This window comes from Neolamprologus brichardi, chromosome 3 (assembly GCF_056152115.1).
Source record: "Neolamprologus brichardi isolate AB-2024 chromosome 3, ASM5615211v1, whole genome shotgun sequence".
In the NCBI taxonomy this organism is placed as follows: domain Eukaryota; kingdom Metazoa; phylum Chordata; class Actinopteri; order Cichliformes; family Cichlidae; genus Neolamprologus; species Neolamprologus brichardi.
This window is the reverse complement of record NC_142106.1, coordinates 53,746,766-53,764,253: the sequence shown is the minus strand read 5'-3', so window position 1 is coordinate 53,764,253 and position 17,488 is coordinate 53,746,766. Positions and strand designations below refer to the sequence as shown.

Sequence of the window (17,488 nt, the reverse complement as noted above, 5' to 3'; positions counted from 1 at the left end):
TGCATGTGAGTCTGTGTCTTTTGTTCAGTCTGTGTTTTGTGTTTCCTGTTTTACTTTGAAGGTTTCTGTCTCTTCTCAGTGTGTTCAGTTTACGCTTCCTTGTCTCGTCAGTTCTGATTTGCCCCAGCTGTGTTTCCCTCCTGTTGTCCATTCCCTGATTGCTCCCTCTATGTATTTAAGCCCTGTTTCAGTTTGTCATTGTCGCGATCTACCGTTTATTTAGCTGTGTGTTTTTCAGTCCTTCGGTGTAAGTTTATTTTGATTTTTCCAGTTATGTTATATTTGAGTTTAAGATTAAAGCGATTTTGAGTTTAAGTTTTGTCTCCGGAGTCTGCACTTTGGGTCCTTCTCCTGCCTGCACGCAGCCATCACATAACACAGTGACTGTGGGTCAAACAGAAGCTTTCTGATTGGTTGCTGACCTTGGTCACCTGTCCACTCTCACCTGTTTGTGTTTGCTCTCTCTTTGCTGTCTCCATCCTCTGTCTCCTTTCTCTCCCTCTCTGTCTTTGTACCGTCACTCAGGTCCAATGGAAACAGTGACATTTACAAACCAATCAAAGACAAACTGATCCATGTCAGGTTATAACAATATTCAAAGTGAATACAGGCTGCTGCTGGACACAGACAGGTAACATCATTTTGACTTGCTGTCACCTGGATCTGGACTCATAAACACTGAAGCCCTGAACAGGAACACAAATCATTTTCTGCCAACTAGCGACACACCAGCAGATAATGGCTCAGAACGCTAAAATGAGCCAATCATTTCTGTGTTTAGTTCCCCTGAAATCAGATCTGATATCAGCAGCTCTGAGTTCATTCATCATTATTGTCCAGTGATGAGATTTCTGCTCCGTTTGGTAACAGTTAGCAGGTTTTTCCTGCGTGTGGACGTGAACAGTCGTACCTGACAGCAGGTAGCAAACAGAGATCATCTTTCCAGCTGGAACTCTTCACTGAGCTGAACTCATTCAAAATGTTCTGGAGTCAAAACAGGAAACAGTCCAAATGTGTGTCTTCACTCTGACTCTGGATCAGATCTCAGTGACAGACTGTGGACATTATGGAAGCCTAAATGTGACACCATCTTCCTCCTTCATCTGCAGATTAAAGCCAAACAAAGATTCTCATTAAAGGTCTGCAGGTCTGAGAGAGACTCAATCATTGTGTCATGTCAAACACAGTAAGGGGAGCTGAAGCACAGATGTGAAGAGCAGATTCATCAGATTATGACCTCACTCTGTTTTGTCTTCATATACATTCAGTCTGTGTTTATAATGCAGATTTTCTGCTTTTATAATAACACATTTTATATTTGCTATCATCACAGAGTGACTGAGTGTCGACTCTCAGAGTCTCACTGTGAAGTTGTGGCCTCAGCTCTGAAGTCCAACCCCTCCCATCTGACAGAGCTGGACATGAGTGGAAATGATGACCTCCAGGATTCAGGTGTGAAGCTTCTGTGTGCTGGACTGGAGAGTCCAAACTGTCGACTGGAGACTCTGAGGTGAGTTCACTGACTGCGGCTGTTGTTGTTTTTCTATATTTCAGGTCTTTGATTGATGTTTGAAACTTTCTTTAGTTCCTAAATGTTCAGGATGTGTCTGAAGACAAAAGTGAAGAAGTTTGAGTGCTTTCAGAAATGTTGTCTTTCCAAACGACTGAACAACAGTTTTTCCTTTTGGCTCCAAACAGAAGTGACAGACTTGAGCAGGGTTCATTTAAAGGCTGACAGAAGTGGAGTGGTGACGGGGAGATGTTTGACAGGACAGTGTTTCAGCCTCCACAGGTTCATGTTGTTCTCCATCAGTCAGTGAAGACGAAGTCAGTGCTGATGAGGCTGTAGAGTGTGTGAGGGATGTGAATGAGGATGATGAAGATCTGATGATAGCAGATAAAAACAGGCTGCAGAGACTTTAAGCCATACAGGGCACACAGTGTGTGTACAGAACAGCTGAAATCATTATGGAGGCCTCACTGGAATATGGAAGCATCACAGTACAGCTTCAGTGAAGCATTAAAGTCTCTGATATGAGATGAGAAATGAAGCAGCCAGAGCTTTTTCATGAGTGGAAATCCACTGTGACTGTGAGCTGCTGCTACAGCCTCCAGATTAGCCAGCAGCTCATCCTGCTCATCATTTCCTCACCAATTTTAATGGAAGTGTAATGTTTTCAGCTGGAGTGATGGTCAGGGTGGCCTCCCTCTCCTCCTCTTCTCCTCTTCCTCTTTCATTTGTAAAGCCACTTCTGCTGCTTTCATTCATTTGGAAGTCCTGTAGCTGAGTTTGGGAGGAACTAACAGCCTCGGCAGCAGAGGGGAGAAAGGCTGTAACACCACCACTTTACTCTGTTCTACCTGTCACATCATTTTATCAGGAAACAAATATGCTCATGTTTTTACTATGTTTGTCTTGAAGATGTAAGAAGATCACATGGTGCTTTTTATTATTGTGTTGGTTTGTTTCCTGTCTCTCCCAGCTGTGCGTGGCCCCTGGGCCTGTGGTCAGAGTGTGTGCTGGATAATCCAGCCCAGGATGAGGCCAAACTGACATGGGATGAAATGTCTGTCACATAATTGAGCTTAGTGTAGTTTCATTTCTGCACAATTTAAAAACGACCAAAACTTTTTTCTGTCTTTTCTATGTCATACTGTAGACTTTCTTTGATACTGTGTCCAAAAGGAGCAGCTTTTACTTTGAAGGGGAGCCGTCTCTGTTTCCTGTTCAGGTTGGATGATGGAAGCAAATTAGTGTGTGTTGTTCTTTCAGTGTTGCACTTTGTAGACAGTACCTGAGCACTGGTCTCACAGCCAGCTGCACATAGAGACCAGTGTTTTTAGTCCAGGTCAGAAGATGACTTGTTGGAATGAAAATGAGCTTGTAGTTTGTCTGCGTTAATAATGTGACTGGAAAAAGGTGTTGGACTTCAAATATGTCCATTTCTTTCACAATTCACCTTTAAAAGTGAAGCCTTGTGGTTCCTGGAAGGAAAAACACGACTTTTTCAAGTCTTTTTCCTGTTTTTATGATAAATGTACGACTTTAATGTGAAACATTCAGAGTTTTTTCTCTTGTTGTGTTTGTTTGAAGCTGCTTCCTGTTGGCTTCAGCTATTTGGAGTTTCCATTTTCTAAACTTCTACATTCTGAACCTTCTTCAGCTCTGAACAGATGATGAAACACTGAATGATTTCAAGCTCACACTTTGTCTAATAAACTTACATCTTTCACTCTTTATACAGATTGAAGGACTGTGATTTGTCAGAGATCAGCTGTGATTATCTGGCAGCAGCACTGAAGTCCAACCCCTCCCATCTGAGAGAGCTGGAGCTGAGCTTCAACGACAAGCTGCAGGATTCAGGAGTGAAGCATCTGTGTGGTTTTTCTGGAGAGTCCAGGATGTGGACTTGAAACTCTGAGGTCAGTCAGCATGTTTTAGTTGTGCTGAGATGAATATGATGTGAAAGTTGTGCTGACACTAAACTGCAGACATCAGGCTGATATTATACTGATCCACACTGAGGATCTTCATGGTAAAGTCTGTTTTCTTCTTCTCTGGTTTAGTCCATTGACTGCAGCAGAACAATGTTCACATTTCAAACAGTGATACTCAACGTATGGCCCGCGGCCCACACGCGGCCTGCCCACCTTTCCTGATTCAGAGAGAGGGGACCCTGATTAACTGTGTAGTGTTCTTCCTCACAGTTCTAAGTATCAGACACAACAATGAATAATCCACAGCTGACTGTCTTTAGCAGGTCAAAGGTCACGGCACACAGCAGACAGTGGGAAATATTATAATTCTGATCATTTATCAGCACATATCCATATGTATAAAAACAAAGCTGACACTGTGAGACTTGATCAGAGGTGTGATCATCACAGCAGAGGCCTTTGTGTCAAAGTCACTGAGGATCAAACAGAAACACAAGAAGCAGATTTTCCTGTTCTGGCTTTTTATATCAGATAACCTTCAAAATATTCTGCATTCGATCAAAAACTGAAGCAAACCATGAATCAACATGTGAACATGACCTGATGCTGCTGAAGTGAAGCAAAGTTACAGAGGTTTGATTACAGACACAGCTGAGAGTTTGTAATCTGTCATCATTTTAAAAGGTTTCAATTTCTTCAGTATTGAACAGCAGAAATGAGGCTTTGTTTTCGGAGGCCGACAGCAGTGAACACAATAGCAGACTGGTGCATAATAAGCAGTGAATAATGCAGAAAACAGATTTTTGAAGGTAAACTGTTCTTGAAGTACACTGAGAGAGAGAGAGCTGTGCAGGAAGTAAACGTCAAAGTCAGAGAGAATTCATGACGATGTTCATCAAACGTAAAGCGTAGTTTGGATCTTCTTTTGCTGCTGGTTCAGTCACTTTTGGTTGGAGACAGATGAAACCTGCAGCTTCAGGATCTGTGAGCTGTCCACTTTCAGCCCCGACGGCGTGTCCGTGTACGTGCCGTCGAGTGAACGATCCACGCTCTGTGTTTCCATCTTTGTGTGTTTAGCTGCTCTCATTTACTGTTTTATCTGTTTGGTTGTTGTTGAAATACCTTTGGGAGCTTTAACCTGAGATTCTGGCAAAATACATTTATATTAAAAATCGATTCAGGATTGAATGAATCAACATCGCTTTATTCAAATTAAAACCATTTAAATAGGAAAATCCATTTTTTTACACCCGACCTCTAATGCTGGGTAATGTCAGCTGGTCAATATGCGGCTGGTTGTGAGGCTCAGGGAGCGTCTACAAAGTGCATTACCTAAAGAACATCATCCATAAATATTGAGTAATAACTGGACTCTCATACAGCGAGACTCAAATGCCTTTAAACATCAGCTTATCCTGCTGATCCAAGTCCAACACTGAGTTTGTAAAAACATGTTTGTCAATCATTTTGTTTGGTTTGTGAGGAAAATGATTCAATAACTTGCTGCTAATACACAACATTTCATCATATTTCCTCATAACCGTCTTTTGTCTGACCATTTGATCCCATTTGAATTTGCAATAAAGGATCCACAGAGTTTGGTGACAATAATGACAGTAGATGTTTGTGTGAAAGTGCTGGAAGCAAATTGGTGTGTGATGTTCTTTCAGTGTTGCACTTTGTAGACGCTCCCTGAGCACTGGTTTCACAGCCAGCTGCACATAGAGACCAGTGTTGTTAGTCCAGGTCAGATGATGACTTGTTGGAATGAAAATGAGCTTGTAGTTTGTCTGCTTTAGTAATGTGAGTGGAAAAAGGTGTTGGATTTCAAATATGTCCATTTCTTTCACACTTCACCTTTAAAAGTGAAGCCTTGTGGTTCCTGGAAGGAAAAACACGACTTTTTCAAGTCTTTCTCCTGTTTTTTTGATAAATGTACGACTTTAATGTGAAACATTCAGAGTTTTTCTCTTGTTGTGTTTGTTTGAAGCTGCTTCCTGTTGGCTTCAGCTGTTTGTAGTTTCCATTTTCTAAACTCCTACATTCTGAACCTTCTTCAGCTCTGAACAGATGATGAAACACTGAATGATTTCAAGATCACACTTTGTCTAATACACTTACATCTTTCATTCTTTATACAGATTGGACAACTGTGGTTTGTCAGAGATCAGCTGCGATTATCTGGCAGCAGCAGTGAAGTCCAGCCCCTCCCATCTGAGAGAGCTGCACCTGAGCTGCAACAAAAACCTGCAGGATTCAGGAGTGAAGCATCTGTGTGGTTTTCTGGAGAGTCCAGGATGTGGACTTGAAACTCTGAGGTCAGTCAGCATGTTTTAGTTGTGCTGAGATGAATATGATGTGAAAGTTGTGCTGACACCCTCTCTGAACACTTAGATGGCACACTTGTGCTTGGAGGCGACCTCAACCTTGGACTGAATGAAGAAATGGATAGGCTCAATACAGCAGGAACTCAGCGTAATTGGCAGTCCACAAATATAATCAAACAGTATATGAGCGACTTTGGTCTTTGCGATGCATGGCGCTCCCTTCACCCCACCAGTAAGGAATATACTTTTTTTTCACATGTTCATCACTCCTACTCTCGTCTAGATTATTTTTTGGTCAGCAGCTCACTGCTGAGTGACATTTCAGACACTGAGATTCACCCTATAGCTGTCAGCGATCATGCTCCTGTATCTTTAACACTAATGCACAAGAATAATACTATGCCAAGTAAAAACTGGAGATTTAATACATCACTGCTTAAAGATGAAGACTTTATTAAATATTTTAAAAAAGAGTGGACTTCATATTTAGACTTTAATGACACTCCCGGAACATCAGCTTCTGTTTTATGGGAAGCAGGGAAAGCTGTGATGAGAGGTAAAATAATTTCTTTCTCATCACATAAAAAGAAAAAAGAAAACAAAAATATTCAGGAATTGGAAAAAAACATCAAATCACTAGAAGAAGCCTACGCGTTCCACCAAGATCAGGAAACATTGAAAAAAATACGCAAAACAAAACTAGAATTAAATGAGATAATTGATAGAAAAACAAAATTCTTAGTACAAAGACTACGCTTACAAAATTATGAACATAGTAATAAATCCGGTCAATTTCTAGCAAACCAGCTAAAAATAAATAAAGAAAAAACAACTATATGTGCTGTTCAAGATTCATCTGGGAACACAATATATGAACCGAAACAAATAAACAACATTTTCAGGGATTTCTATAAAACGTTGTATTCACCACAAATAAACCCATCTAAAAAGGAAATTGATCAATTTTTAGACAACATAACTCTCCCAAAATTATTAGAAGCTCAAGCAATGGCACTGGATTCGCCACTGACATCAGGTGAACTCCAGGAAGCCCTGATAAGTATGTCCAATAATAAGGCTCCAGGTCCAGACGGCTTTCCTGCAGAATTCTACAAAGAATTCTGGACGATTCTAGCACCAGTTTTTTACAGAACGTTGTTAGAAATCAAAGAAAAGGGCAGACTTCCATCAAATATGAATTCTGCAAACATTAATCTCCTGCTAAAACCAGGCAAAGACCCTGTATATCCCTCAAGCTATCGTCCAATATCCCTTATTAATGTAGACCTCAAAATAATCTGCAAAGCTCTCTCGAAGAGACTAGAGAAAATAACCCCCCTCTTAATTCATCCTGACCAAACTGGTTTCATAAAAGGTAGGCACTCATCAACAAATACACGTAGATTACTTAATTTGATAGACTACTCATACAGTAAAAACCTTGAAACTACAATATTTTCCTTAGATGCAGAAAAAGCGTTTGACAGAGTTAACTGGAAATTTCTATTTGCAACTTTACACAAATTTGGTTTTGGATCTTCTTTCATCAACTGGTTAAAAATATTATATAATTCCCCAACAGCTTGTGTCAGAACAAATGACCAGACATCCTCCAGCTTATGTCTCCTGAGGGGCACCAGGCAGGGATGCCCACTCTCCCCTTCACTGTTTGCAATTTTTATCGAACCACTAGCAGCAGCAATTAGACAGAATTCAGCAATTAAGGGCATAAAATGCAAGAACGTGGAACATAAAATCAGCCTTTATGCTGATGATGTGTTACTCTTTCTCCAAAATTCACAAACCAATATCTCTGGGGTGATTGAATTGATAAACTCTTTTGCAAGAATATCAGATTACTCAATTAACTGGTCAAAATCTACAGTCCTTCCTATTAATTGCTGCTTCCATAATTCCTCTTCTACTCCACTGCAATCGGGAAATATAAAATATTTAGGTATTAATATTTCTCCCAAGCTTGCAGATCTAACTAAATTAAACCATACCCCACTTTTAAAGAAAGTAGAAGGTGATCTGGCTAGATGGAAATGTCTACCCATATCACTCATGGGAAGGGTTGCTGCTATAAAAATGATGGTATTACCAAAAATAAATTATTTATTCTCAATGATCCCAACTAAACCGCCGCAAGATTGGTTCAGATCTCTAGATTCATATATGTCCAAATTCCTTTGGAAAAATAAGCCCCCACGTATAAGCTTAAAAACACTACAAAAGACCAAGGATAAAGGAGGATTAGAACTACCTAACTTTCAGCACTACTTCTTAGCCAACAGGCTTCAGTTTATCTCAGGATGGTTAAAACATACCCTTTTAGATGAACCTTGGCTAGATGTAGAACAAGCACTTTGCAATAATCTAGAGATTTCAGATCTACCATTTATCAGCTCAAACATCCAACGACATGAATGCTTCAAAAGCATCAACATCAGCTCTTCTCTGACAGCATGGTGGGAGTTTCTGAAGTTGACAGAGTCTTCATTAATCCCATGCAAACGTACACCTATCTGGAACAACCCTGACATATTACAAAACAATAATATGATAAACTTTTCAGATTGGAATGGTAAAGGAATCAAATATGTAGAACATATACTAGAAGGAACAGAATTTATTTCATTTGACAGACTAGTTACACAATATGGGATAAACAAGAAAAGATTTTTAGAATATCAACAAATTAAATCCATAATAAAAAAGAAATTTAAACCGGGTCAAGTTGAACTACAAACACCACCAAGTGTGGTTCAATTTTTTACTCTTAAAACCCCCAAATTACTATCCAAAATATACAGAATGCTTTCTAAAATAGATGAATCAATATCACTTCCTATTGCAAAATGGGAAGCGGATTTATCAGTTAACTTAGACCAAAACTTCTGGTCTCAGATTTGCTTAAAAACCTTTCATCTAATCAAAAATCCCAGTCTTCAATTAATTCAATACAAAATACTACATAGAGTGCACTATACAGGTCATCGGATGTTCAAGATGGGCTTTGCATCTACCAACAACTGCTCACACTGCCAAACCAATTCACCGGACAATTATATCCATGCTCTTTGGTTCTGTCCACCAGTTCAGAAGTTTTGGCGCGAGATATGTGAAGACTTATCAAAGTGTCTGAAATGTAACATTCCAACTTCCCCCTTAGTGTGTTTGTTGGGCAGCTTAGATAATGTCACTTCAAAAAAGAATATAGCCCATATGGTTTTCACTGCCCTATGCATCGCCAAGAAAACAGTCCTCATGAACTGGAAAAATAAAAACAATCTTAATTCTAACCAATATAGAAATTATCTATTAGATTACATTAGTCTTGATACAGCCTCTGCCACCACATCAGATCAATCGCTCTGGGCTCCTCTGATCAGCTCCATCACCTAGTGGGGGTGGGGGGTCATATTTTGGTCTCGCCTTCACTGTTGTGATTGGTGTGGGGGTAGGGTCAGGCTTAGGGCGTCGGGGGGTTCCTCGGGAGCATCTTCCTTGGGGGGCTCAACCCGGGGTAGCGGTCATGGCCAATTAGGGGCTCTGTTGGCTCTTGGGTGACGGTTTCCTTGTAGCTACGTGCAGCGGGGCTAGGGGAGGGTCTGTGCTGACGGACGGGGGTTACTGACCTGGTAGCCTGGCTGCCCCTGGGTGGGTCCGGGACGGGCGTGAGGTTCTGGGGGCGCTCCGGCTCTGGTCTGGGGCCCTGGCCGGGCCTCGGGGGCCTGGGTCCTGGTTGGTGTGTTGCCGGGGTTGTGGGCCGGTGGGTATATGGGGGCCCGCCACTGGCGCGGGGTGCCGCCGGTGCGCCGAGCCACCTGGGGGGCTCTTCAACTGGTGGGGGGGGGGGGGGGGGTTGTCACATCTTGCAGGAGCTTTCCTCTCTCAGGAACTCTCTCTGCAAGAGGGGGAGATACAGGAGAGGTGGAGGAAGATCTCAGCCTGGGCGTCTATTGTCTTATGTAGTCTGGAAGATGAGTGGATGATGGGGTGGGTGCAGTTTTCTCTGTGGTGGGGTTGGGTGGACTGCCCCGGGCTCTGTGGGGCCGGGCGGCGCCGCTGCGCTGGGCCCCGGTTCGGATGGGCCTGGGCCCCCCTTCCCTGGCGGGTCGCGGAGTATGGCGGTGCCTACTGGGGTCAGCGGGGGAGCTGGCCCCAGGGAGGGGTCAATTGCCCCTCCCTTCCTTCCCTCCCCATCTCCAGCTGCCTCCCTCTTCCCGCTCCACCACAACCACCCACACATGCAGGGCCTTGGAGTGGGGGTGTGTCACCAGGGTGCAGAGGGGGTAACCCCCCCCTCTGTCCCCTTCTGGCTGCCTCTGCCTCAATTTTATCCCGCAACTTAGACATTCACATTACTCACACTCTCATTACACATACATATAGGATCTTGGGGGTGGGCACGCTACACGGAATCTCAATTACCATCAGGGTGTACACCTCACCCCTGGCGTCGTTGCCCACCTCTCAATTTTAAATACACGTAGACATTGAGGGCTAGCAGGAGGGACTATGCGCTTACCTGCTGCTCTCTGGCAGGTGGCTCCATGCCCTCCTGGGTTTTAAATGCACCTTAGAACACACATACATCAACACTACAATGAGCGGGTGGAGGGAGGTTAGGAGTCTTCTCTCACCCTCGTTCTCTGCGGTCTGCTGGAGCGGGGGGGCTAGGAGGAGGAGTTGGCCGTCCGACTGGGGTCCGGAGTGTGGGGCCTCCCTGCTGCTGCGGAGTCGGGGCGGTCTGCTTCTCCCCACCGCAGGGAAAAAGGGTAACACAACCTGGGTCTGGGTGCGGTTCCCCCCCCCAGGGGCAAGGGTACCTAGACCCGGTTTGTAGAGTACGCTTGGGGAGTGTGATTGTGTGTACAGCGTCTCTTTATGTCTGTCTCCACGTTGGTTAAGTGTGGAGTAAGTGCATATGAGAGCATGAGGGTGGGAATGGATGTTTGTATCTGTGTGTGCCTGTATGTCTGTGTCCATATGTCAGGTTGGGTATCAGACGCCACCTCTCTGAGGACAGCTCAGGCCCTCCAAGGTTTGGAGGCCTATCTCCCCCCACCACTTCCCCTGCCGGGGGCGGACTCCCTCAGACATCGGTGCGTTGGTGGTTCTTTGTGTCCGGGGGTGGGCGTCCGGGTGCACACCCGCTCACTCCTTGGCGGCTGCTTATCGGGGCCTGGAGCCTGGGGCTCGCTTGGGCCACTTCGGAGGTGGGGTGCCCCCGGCCTCTCGGCCTGGGGCTCGGTCACTCAGGCACAGCTGGCTGCCGGCGGAGCTCACGGGCACGTCGCTGCAACCCCCCCTGGCTTCTGCTCCGTGGCTGCTGGGTGACCCATCATCTGGGACTCTCCTCAGCTCTTTCTGGGACAGTGGCACGGCTGCCCCTCTGTTGGTCTTCCTTGGTCTCTTGTGTTCTGGGGGCCTCTGGATGTCTGGGGTTTTGATCTCCTCCATACCTGCTTCATGCCCTGGAGGACGGGGCGGTGGCCCCCCACACCCTCTAGCAGATCATTACATGAGGGAACCTTTTAAGAAAACAAGCGCGTCCATGCTCACAGGTGTACACACGGGTGATCACACACACAAACTACACCCTTTTTGGCTCCTACCTCAATGCACACTGTGCTGTCGATCTTACGTGCTGCACAATAATGTTTAATATTTAGTATTTACTGTCATATTCCCATATATCATTGTGATGTTGTTTATTGTATTACCCTCGTTTTCTTCTGCTTGTTTTCTTTTTTCTTTCTCAACAGGTGATCCAGGTGATCGATACATGTATTTTTTTTTTTTCTTTTTTCTTTTTTTTTTTTTTTTGCTTATTCTGTTTTTTGCCCTTCTCCCCCGTCCCTCTTCTCAACTGTTTTTCTTTCCCTCTTTCTTTCTCCCTTTTCTTTCCCCCAGTCAAGTCTGTCCCGTATTCAGCAAGTGAAAATAAAATAAAGAATAAAAGGTGAATCAAATGGACCATTACGGCATTGCTGGGATGGTCAATTTGGTAAAGAAAATCCGTTGGGCATCTTTCTTCGCCTTTAGACAATAATTCTGATGGCAAAACAGCCAAACGGGACAGGCAAAAGAAAAAAAAAAAAAAAAAAAAAAAAAGAAAGTTGTGCTGACACTAAACTGCAGACATCAGGCTGATATTATACTGATCCACACTGATGATCTTCATGGTAAAGTCTGTTTTCTTCTTCTCTGGTTTAGTCCATTGACTGTAGCAGAACAATGTTCACATTTCAAACAGTGATACTCAACGTATGGCCCGCGGCCCACACGCGGCCTGCCCACCTTTCCTGATTCAGAGAGAGGGGACCCTGATTAACTGTGTAGTGCTCTTCCTCACAGTTCTAAGTATCAGACACAACAATGAATAATCCACAGCTGACTGTCTTTAGCAGGTCAAAGGTCACGGCACACAGCAGACAGTGGGAAATATTATCATTCTGATCATTTATCACCACATATCCATATGTATAAAAACAAAGCTGACACTGTGAGACTTGATCAGAGGTGTGATCATCACAGCAGAGGCCTTTGTGTCAAAGTCACTGAGGATCAAACAGAAACACATGAAGCAGATTTTCCTGTTCTGGCTTTTTATAGCAGATAACCTTCAAAATATTCTGCAGTCCATCAAAAACTGAAGCAAACCATGAATCAACATGTGAACATGACCTGATGCTGCTGAAGTGAAGCAAAGTTACAGAGGTTTGATTACAGACACAGCTGAGAGTTTGTAATCTGTCATCATTTTAAAAGGTTTCAATTTCTTCAGTATTGAACAGCAGAAATGAGGCTTTGTTTTCGGAGGCCGACAGCAGTGAACACAACAGCAGACTGGTGCGTAATAAGCAGTGAATAATGCAGAAAACAGATTTTTGAAGGTAAACTGTTCTTGAAGTACACTGAGAGAGAGAGAGAGCTGTGCAGGAAGTAAACGTCAAAGTCAGAGAGAATTCATGACGATGTTCATCAAACGTAAAGCGTAGTTTGAATCTTCTTTTGCTGCTGGTTCAGTCAGTTTTGGTTGGAGACAGATGAAACCTGCAGCTTCAGGATCTGTGAGCTGTCCACTTTCAGCCCCGATGGCGTGTCCGTGTACGTGCCGTCGAGTGAACGATCCACGCTCTGTGTTTCCATCTTTGTGTGTTTAGCTGCTCTCATTTACTGTTTTATCTGTTTGGTTGTTGTTGAAATACTTTTGGGAGTTTTAACCTGAGATTCTGGCAAAATACATTTATATTAAAAATCGATTCAGGATTGAATGAATCAACATCGCTTTATTCAAATTAAAACCATTTAAATAGGAAAATCCATTTTTTTACACCGCCTCTAATGCTGGGTAATGTCAGCTGGTCCATGTGCAGCTGGCTGTGAGGCTCAGGGAGCGTCTACAAAGTGCAACACTGAAAGAACATCATCCATAAATATTGAGTAATAACTGAACTCTCATACAGCGAGACTCAAATGCCTTTAAACATCAGCTTATCCTGCTGATCCAAGTCTAACACTGAGTTTGTAAAAACATGTTTGTCAATCATTTTGTTTGGTTTGTGAGGAAAATGATTCAATAACTTGCTGCTAATACACAACATTTCATCATATTTCCTCATAACCCTCTTTTGTCTGACCATTTGATCCCATTTGAATTTGCAATAAAGGATCCACAGAGTTTGGTGACAATAATGACAGTAGATGTTTGTGTGAAAGTGCTGGAAGCAAATTGGTGTGTGATGTTCTTTCAGTGTTGCACTTTGTAGACGCTCCCTGAGCACTGGTCTCACAGCCAGCTGCACATAGAGACCAGTGTTGTTAGTCCAGGTCAGAAGATGACTTGTTGGAATGAAAATGAGCTTGTAGTTTGTCTGCTTTAATAATGTGACTGGAAAAAGGTGTTGGACTTCAAATATGTCCATTTCTTTCACACTTCACCTTTAAAAGTGAAGCCTTGTGGTTCCTGGAATGAAAAACACGACTTTTTCAAGTCTTTTTCCTGTTTTTATGATAAATGTACGACTTTAATGTGAAACATTCAGAGTTTTTTCTCTTGTTGTGTTTGTTTGAAGCTGCTTCCTGTTGGCTTCAGCTGTTTGGAGTTTCCATTTTCTAAACTTCTACATTCTGAACCTTCTTCAGCTCTGAACAGATGATGAAACACTGAATGATTTCAAGCTCACACTTTGTCTAATAAACTTACATCTTTCATTCTTTGTACAGATTGAAGGTCTGTGGTTTGTCAGAGATCAGCTGTGATTATCTGGCAGCAGCACTGAAGTCCAACCCCTCCCATCTGAGAGAACTGGACCTGGATGACAACTACAAGCTGCAGGATTCAGGAGTGAAGCATCTGTGTGGTTTCCTGGAGAGTCCAGGATGTGGACTTGAAACTCTGGGGTCAGTCAGCATGTTTTAGTTGTGTTGAGATGAATATGATGTGAAAGTTGTGCTGACACTAAACTGCAGACATCAGGCTGATATTATACTGATCCACACTGAGGATCTTCATGGTAAAGTCTGTTTTCTTCTTCTCTGGTTTAGTCCATTGACTGCAGCAGAACAATGTTCACATTTCAAACCTTCAAAGAAGAAGAAAAATCCTCCACTGGATAATTCACTGTGAAACTCTCCAACTCTTCATTCCACCTTAAAGTCTGTCTGACACTGAAATCCAAAGCAAAATGTGCGTTTGCTTTACAGACAGCAGTCCAACACAAACATACACACATCATCCAAAACACAGTCCAACATCCAAATCTCCTCCACTGCCATCATGAATGATGGGAAAGAGAAGGAGGAACACTCTGACATTCAGGGTTAGAATGAGTTTCATAAAGCAGACTGTGAAGATCAAAGCTGCATTAGAAAGCTTACATGAATGAATGAGTGGACAGAAGTGGACAGAGATCATCTGAAGCACTTCAAAAGCTTTAAATCATCACATTTCTCTTTATTCTTTATCAACTCTGTTAGTTTCTCTCAGTTTTCTGTGGAATGAAGCTAACAGCAGCCTAATAAGATGCTGACCAATAGGTTTCTATTAAAGGTTGTAATTTGTATATGAAAAAGTGCTTTGGCTCAGCAGGGATCAGCTTACAGGTAGAATACAGCTGCTGGATGGGATTAGCATGTCATAGCTATCTACCAAACTGCTAACTGGGGAATTTCAGGCCATCTATGGATCATTTCTGCTAACTGTTTATTCAGCATAGGCTCACAGGGCTGGAGCCTGCGCCCTAGCTGTCATAGGGCAAGAGGCGTGGTCCACCTGCACAGGTGAGCAGTCCATCACAGGGCCAACAGAGAGAGACAGAGAAGCACTCTCTCACATCCACACCTTCAGCCAATTTAGAAGCACCAATGAACCTAAGCAGCATTTCATTGGACTGTGGGAGAACATCCAACCTCCACAGAAAGGCCAACAAACTTCAACCTACAACCTTCTTGCTTTAAGGCACTAGTGCTAACCACTTTTCCCCATTTCAGCCCAAATCCTGCATCTTCCTGTTTCTGACTCCAGGCCAGCTCCACTAACACTTTCTCATCAGACACTGCCACCTAGTGGAGGAAGTCTTAGTTCCATTTGAAGCTTCAGATTACAGTTAGTTCCTTTAAAAAGAGGTGAAGGTGGTTGGGCCACAGCACCATCATCACTGATTGCCATAGGACACTTAACCTTTGTTTCCATATGCTGGGAACTTCCTGTTTTTTCCAAGGAGGACTGGAAAATGTGTGAAAATCTCCCAGTCAGTTCCTCACAGCACACTTCAATCATTTCCCTCCCACAGCATCAGGACCAGGGCTTTTTCTCTCTTTGGTCCCACTAAGAGGTTTCCACAAAAACACCTCATCAGTGGGACTCTCAGAGCTACCAGCCCTTTGCTACAATCACAAAGCTCTTCATTGAAATCAATGATATCAAAGCTGGAATCAAATGAGTCCAAGTCTTCTGCTGATTCAGCATCACATTCATCTTTGCTCCTTGTTCTGCATCCCCACCATGGACTTCATTCCTTTCCAAGCCAGCCTTGAGTGTCCTTTATTCAGCTCATCCTCTGCTTTACTTTTACACCTGATTTTAGCTGCTTTATCTCTCTTTCAACAAGTTTCTGTGCCTCAATCTTTTTCTTCTCTCCCTCATAACAAGACAGCTTCTTCTGCCTGAGAACATGTTGGACTGATTTACTAATCCAGGGCTGCTTATTGGGGAAAATACTTCCTGTTTTCAAAGTAATCCCCATTTTTCCCAGAAAGAAATGTAAGTAGAAATCGATGATCTAAGTGAGAACATGAGTCTTTAAAAAGTCTCAGTGGGTGCAGTCAAAGCAGTCCCTCAGTCCCAGTATAGAGTCTTTGGTCCAGACTGGATCAACTGCGTGCCCAGTTTGAGCTCTCTTCAGTCCTGTGACCTGACAGACCCAGAGGGGCCATCACATCACATTTAGAAGCTCCCCTAATGGAGCCACAACACATGTCCAATACTTAGTCTGTCTTGTTGGACCAACTGGAAGAAATGATTCAAGGACTTAGTCACAGAACAGAAATTCAAATCTCCAAAGTCCAACTGGCTGCATCAGGACATATAGTCTGAAACTCTGCACAGTTTCCTGTTTGAAGCTGCTTCCTGTTGGCTTCAGTTGTTTGGAGTTTCCATTTTCTAAACTTATACATTCTGAACCTTCTTCAGCTCTGAACAGATGATGAAACACTGAATGATTTCAAGATCACACTTTGTCTAATAAACTTACATCTTTCATTCTTTATACAGATTGAGTGTTTGTGGTTTGTCAAAGATCAGCTGTGATTATCTGGCAGCAGCACTGAAGTCCAACCCCTCCCATCTGAGACAGCTGGACCTGTCGGAAAACGACCTGAAGGATCCAGATGTGAAGAAGCTGTCTGATCTTCAGCAGAGTCCAGACTACAGACTGGAGACTCTGTGGTCAGTAGAGTGATGGAGTGAGTGGGTGGTGCTGTCAGCAGTATTGTACTAAACACAGTCAGTATGAAACAAAGATCCAGTGTTTCCTGTAAAGCTGCAGCTTCTCAGTGAAGCTGTGAGAGGAGAATGGTGACAGGCTTCAGGATTGGACATAAACACTTCCTGCTTCTGCCTTTTTGTCACCTTTATGGTCACCATAGTAACGGCTGACACGCTCTGATCAAACGCTGTCAACAGCCAATCAGCTCTCTGAACAAAGCAGCACGCAGACCAATGACTGCATTCATTTCCAAGTTTAAAGCAGTGAAGAACACAGTCTGTAGGTGAGGAAGAATTTAGTGAGAGCAGATGTTTGGATGGAATTCCTCCAGTTAACAGCTGGAACCGTCCATCTGGATTGTTGGGCTTGTTGTTGGGGTTCCTACAGAGCTCAGAGTGGACACACCAAGGTTCTTCTAATGAATGAAAGTCCAAACTCAAACTAGGAGGGAAAAACATTTTCATCAACTTCAATAAAAATCCAAAGATTAGAAAAAGTGAAGCAACAATGAGTCCTAGTACAGTCCCAGCACTGAAGTGCCTGCTGCTCTTTATACTGGATGTGCTGCATCACTGACTGACAGCTGATGAAGAGTCTCTGGAAACACTCGTTTATCTCCTCTGCTCTTCCTTCTTCTCTCTGCAGGTGGTGATGATGGTATACAGGACGGTGTGTGTGCTGAGAGAGGAGGAGCTGTGTCCTGATGATCCAGAGAGGTTGAAG

General features: G+C 43.3%; 1 protein-coding gene across 1 annotated transcript in view; it reads left to right on the top strand.

Annotated features, from left to right (window-relative positions):
- LOC148105837 (NACHT, LRR and PYD domains-containing protein 12-like) overlaps window positions 1-16,738 on the top strand; it is a 219,542-nt gene extending 202,804 nt beyond the window's left edge. Inside the window, exon 11 of the mRNA XM_087838935.1 lies at window positions 16,552-16,738. Within this exon, the coding sequence (XP_087695061.1) occupies window positions 16,552-16,738 (187 nt within the window). The remainder of the gene's footprint in view (window positions 1-16,551) is intronic.
- Window positions 16,739-17,488: the final 750 nt, after the last annotated feature.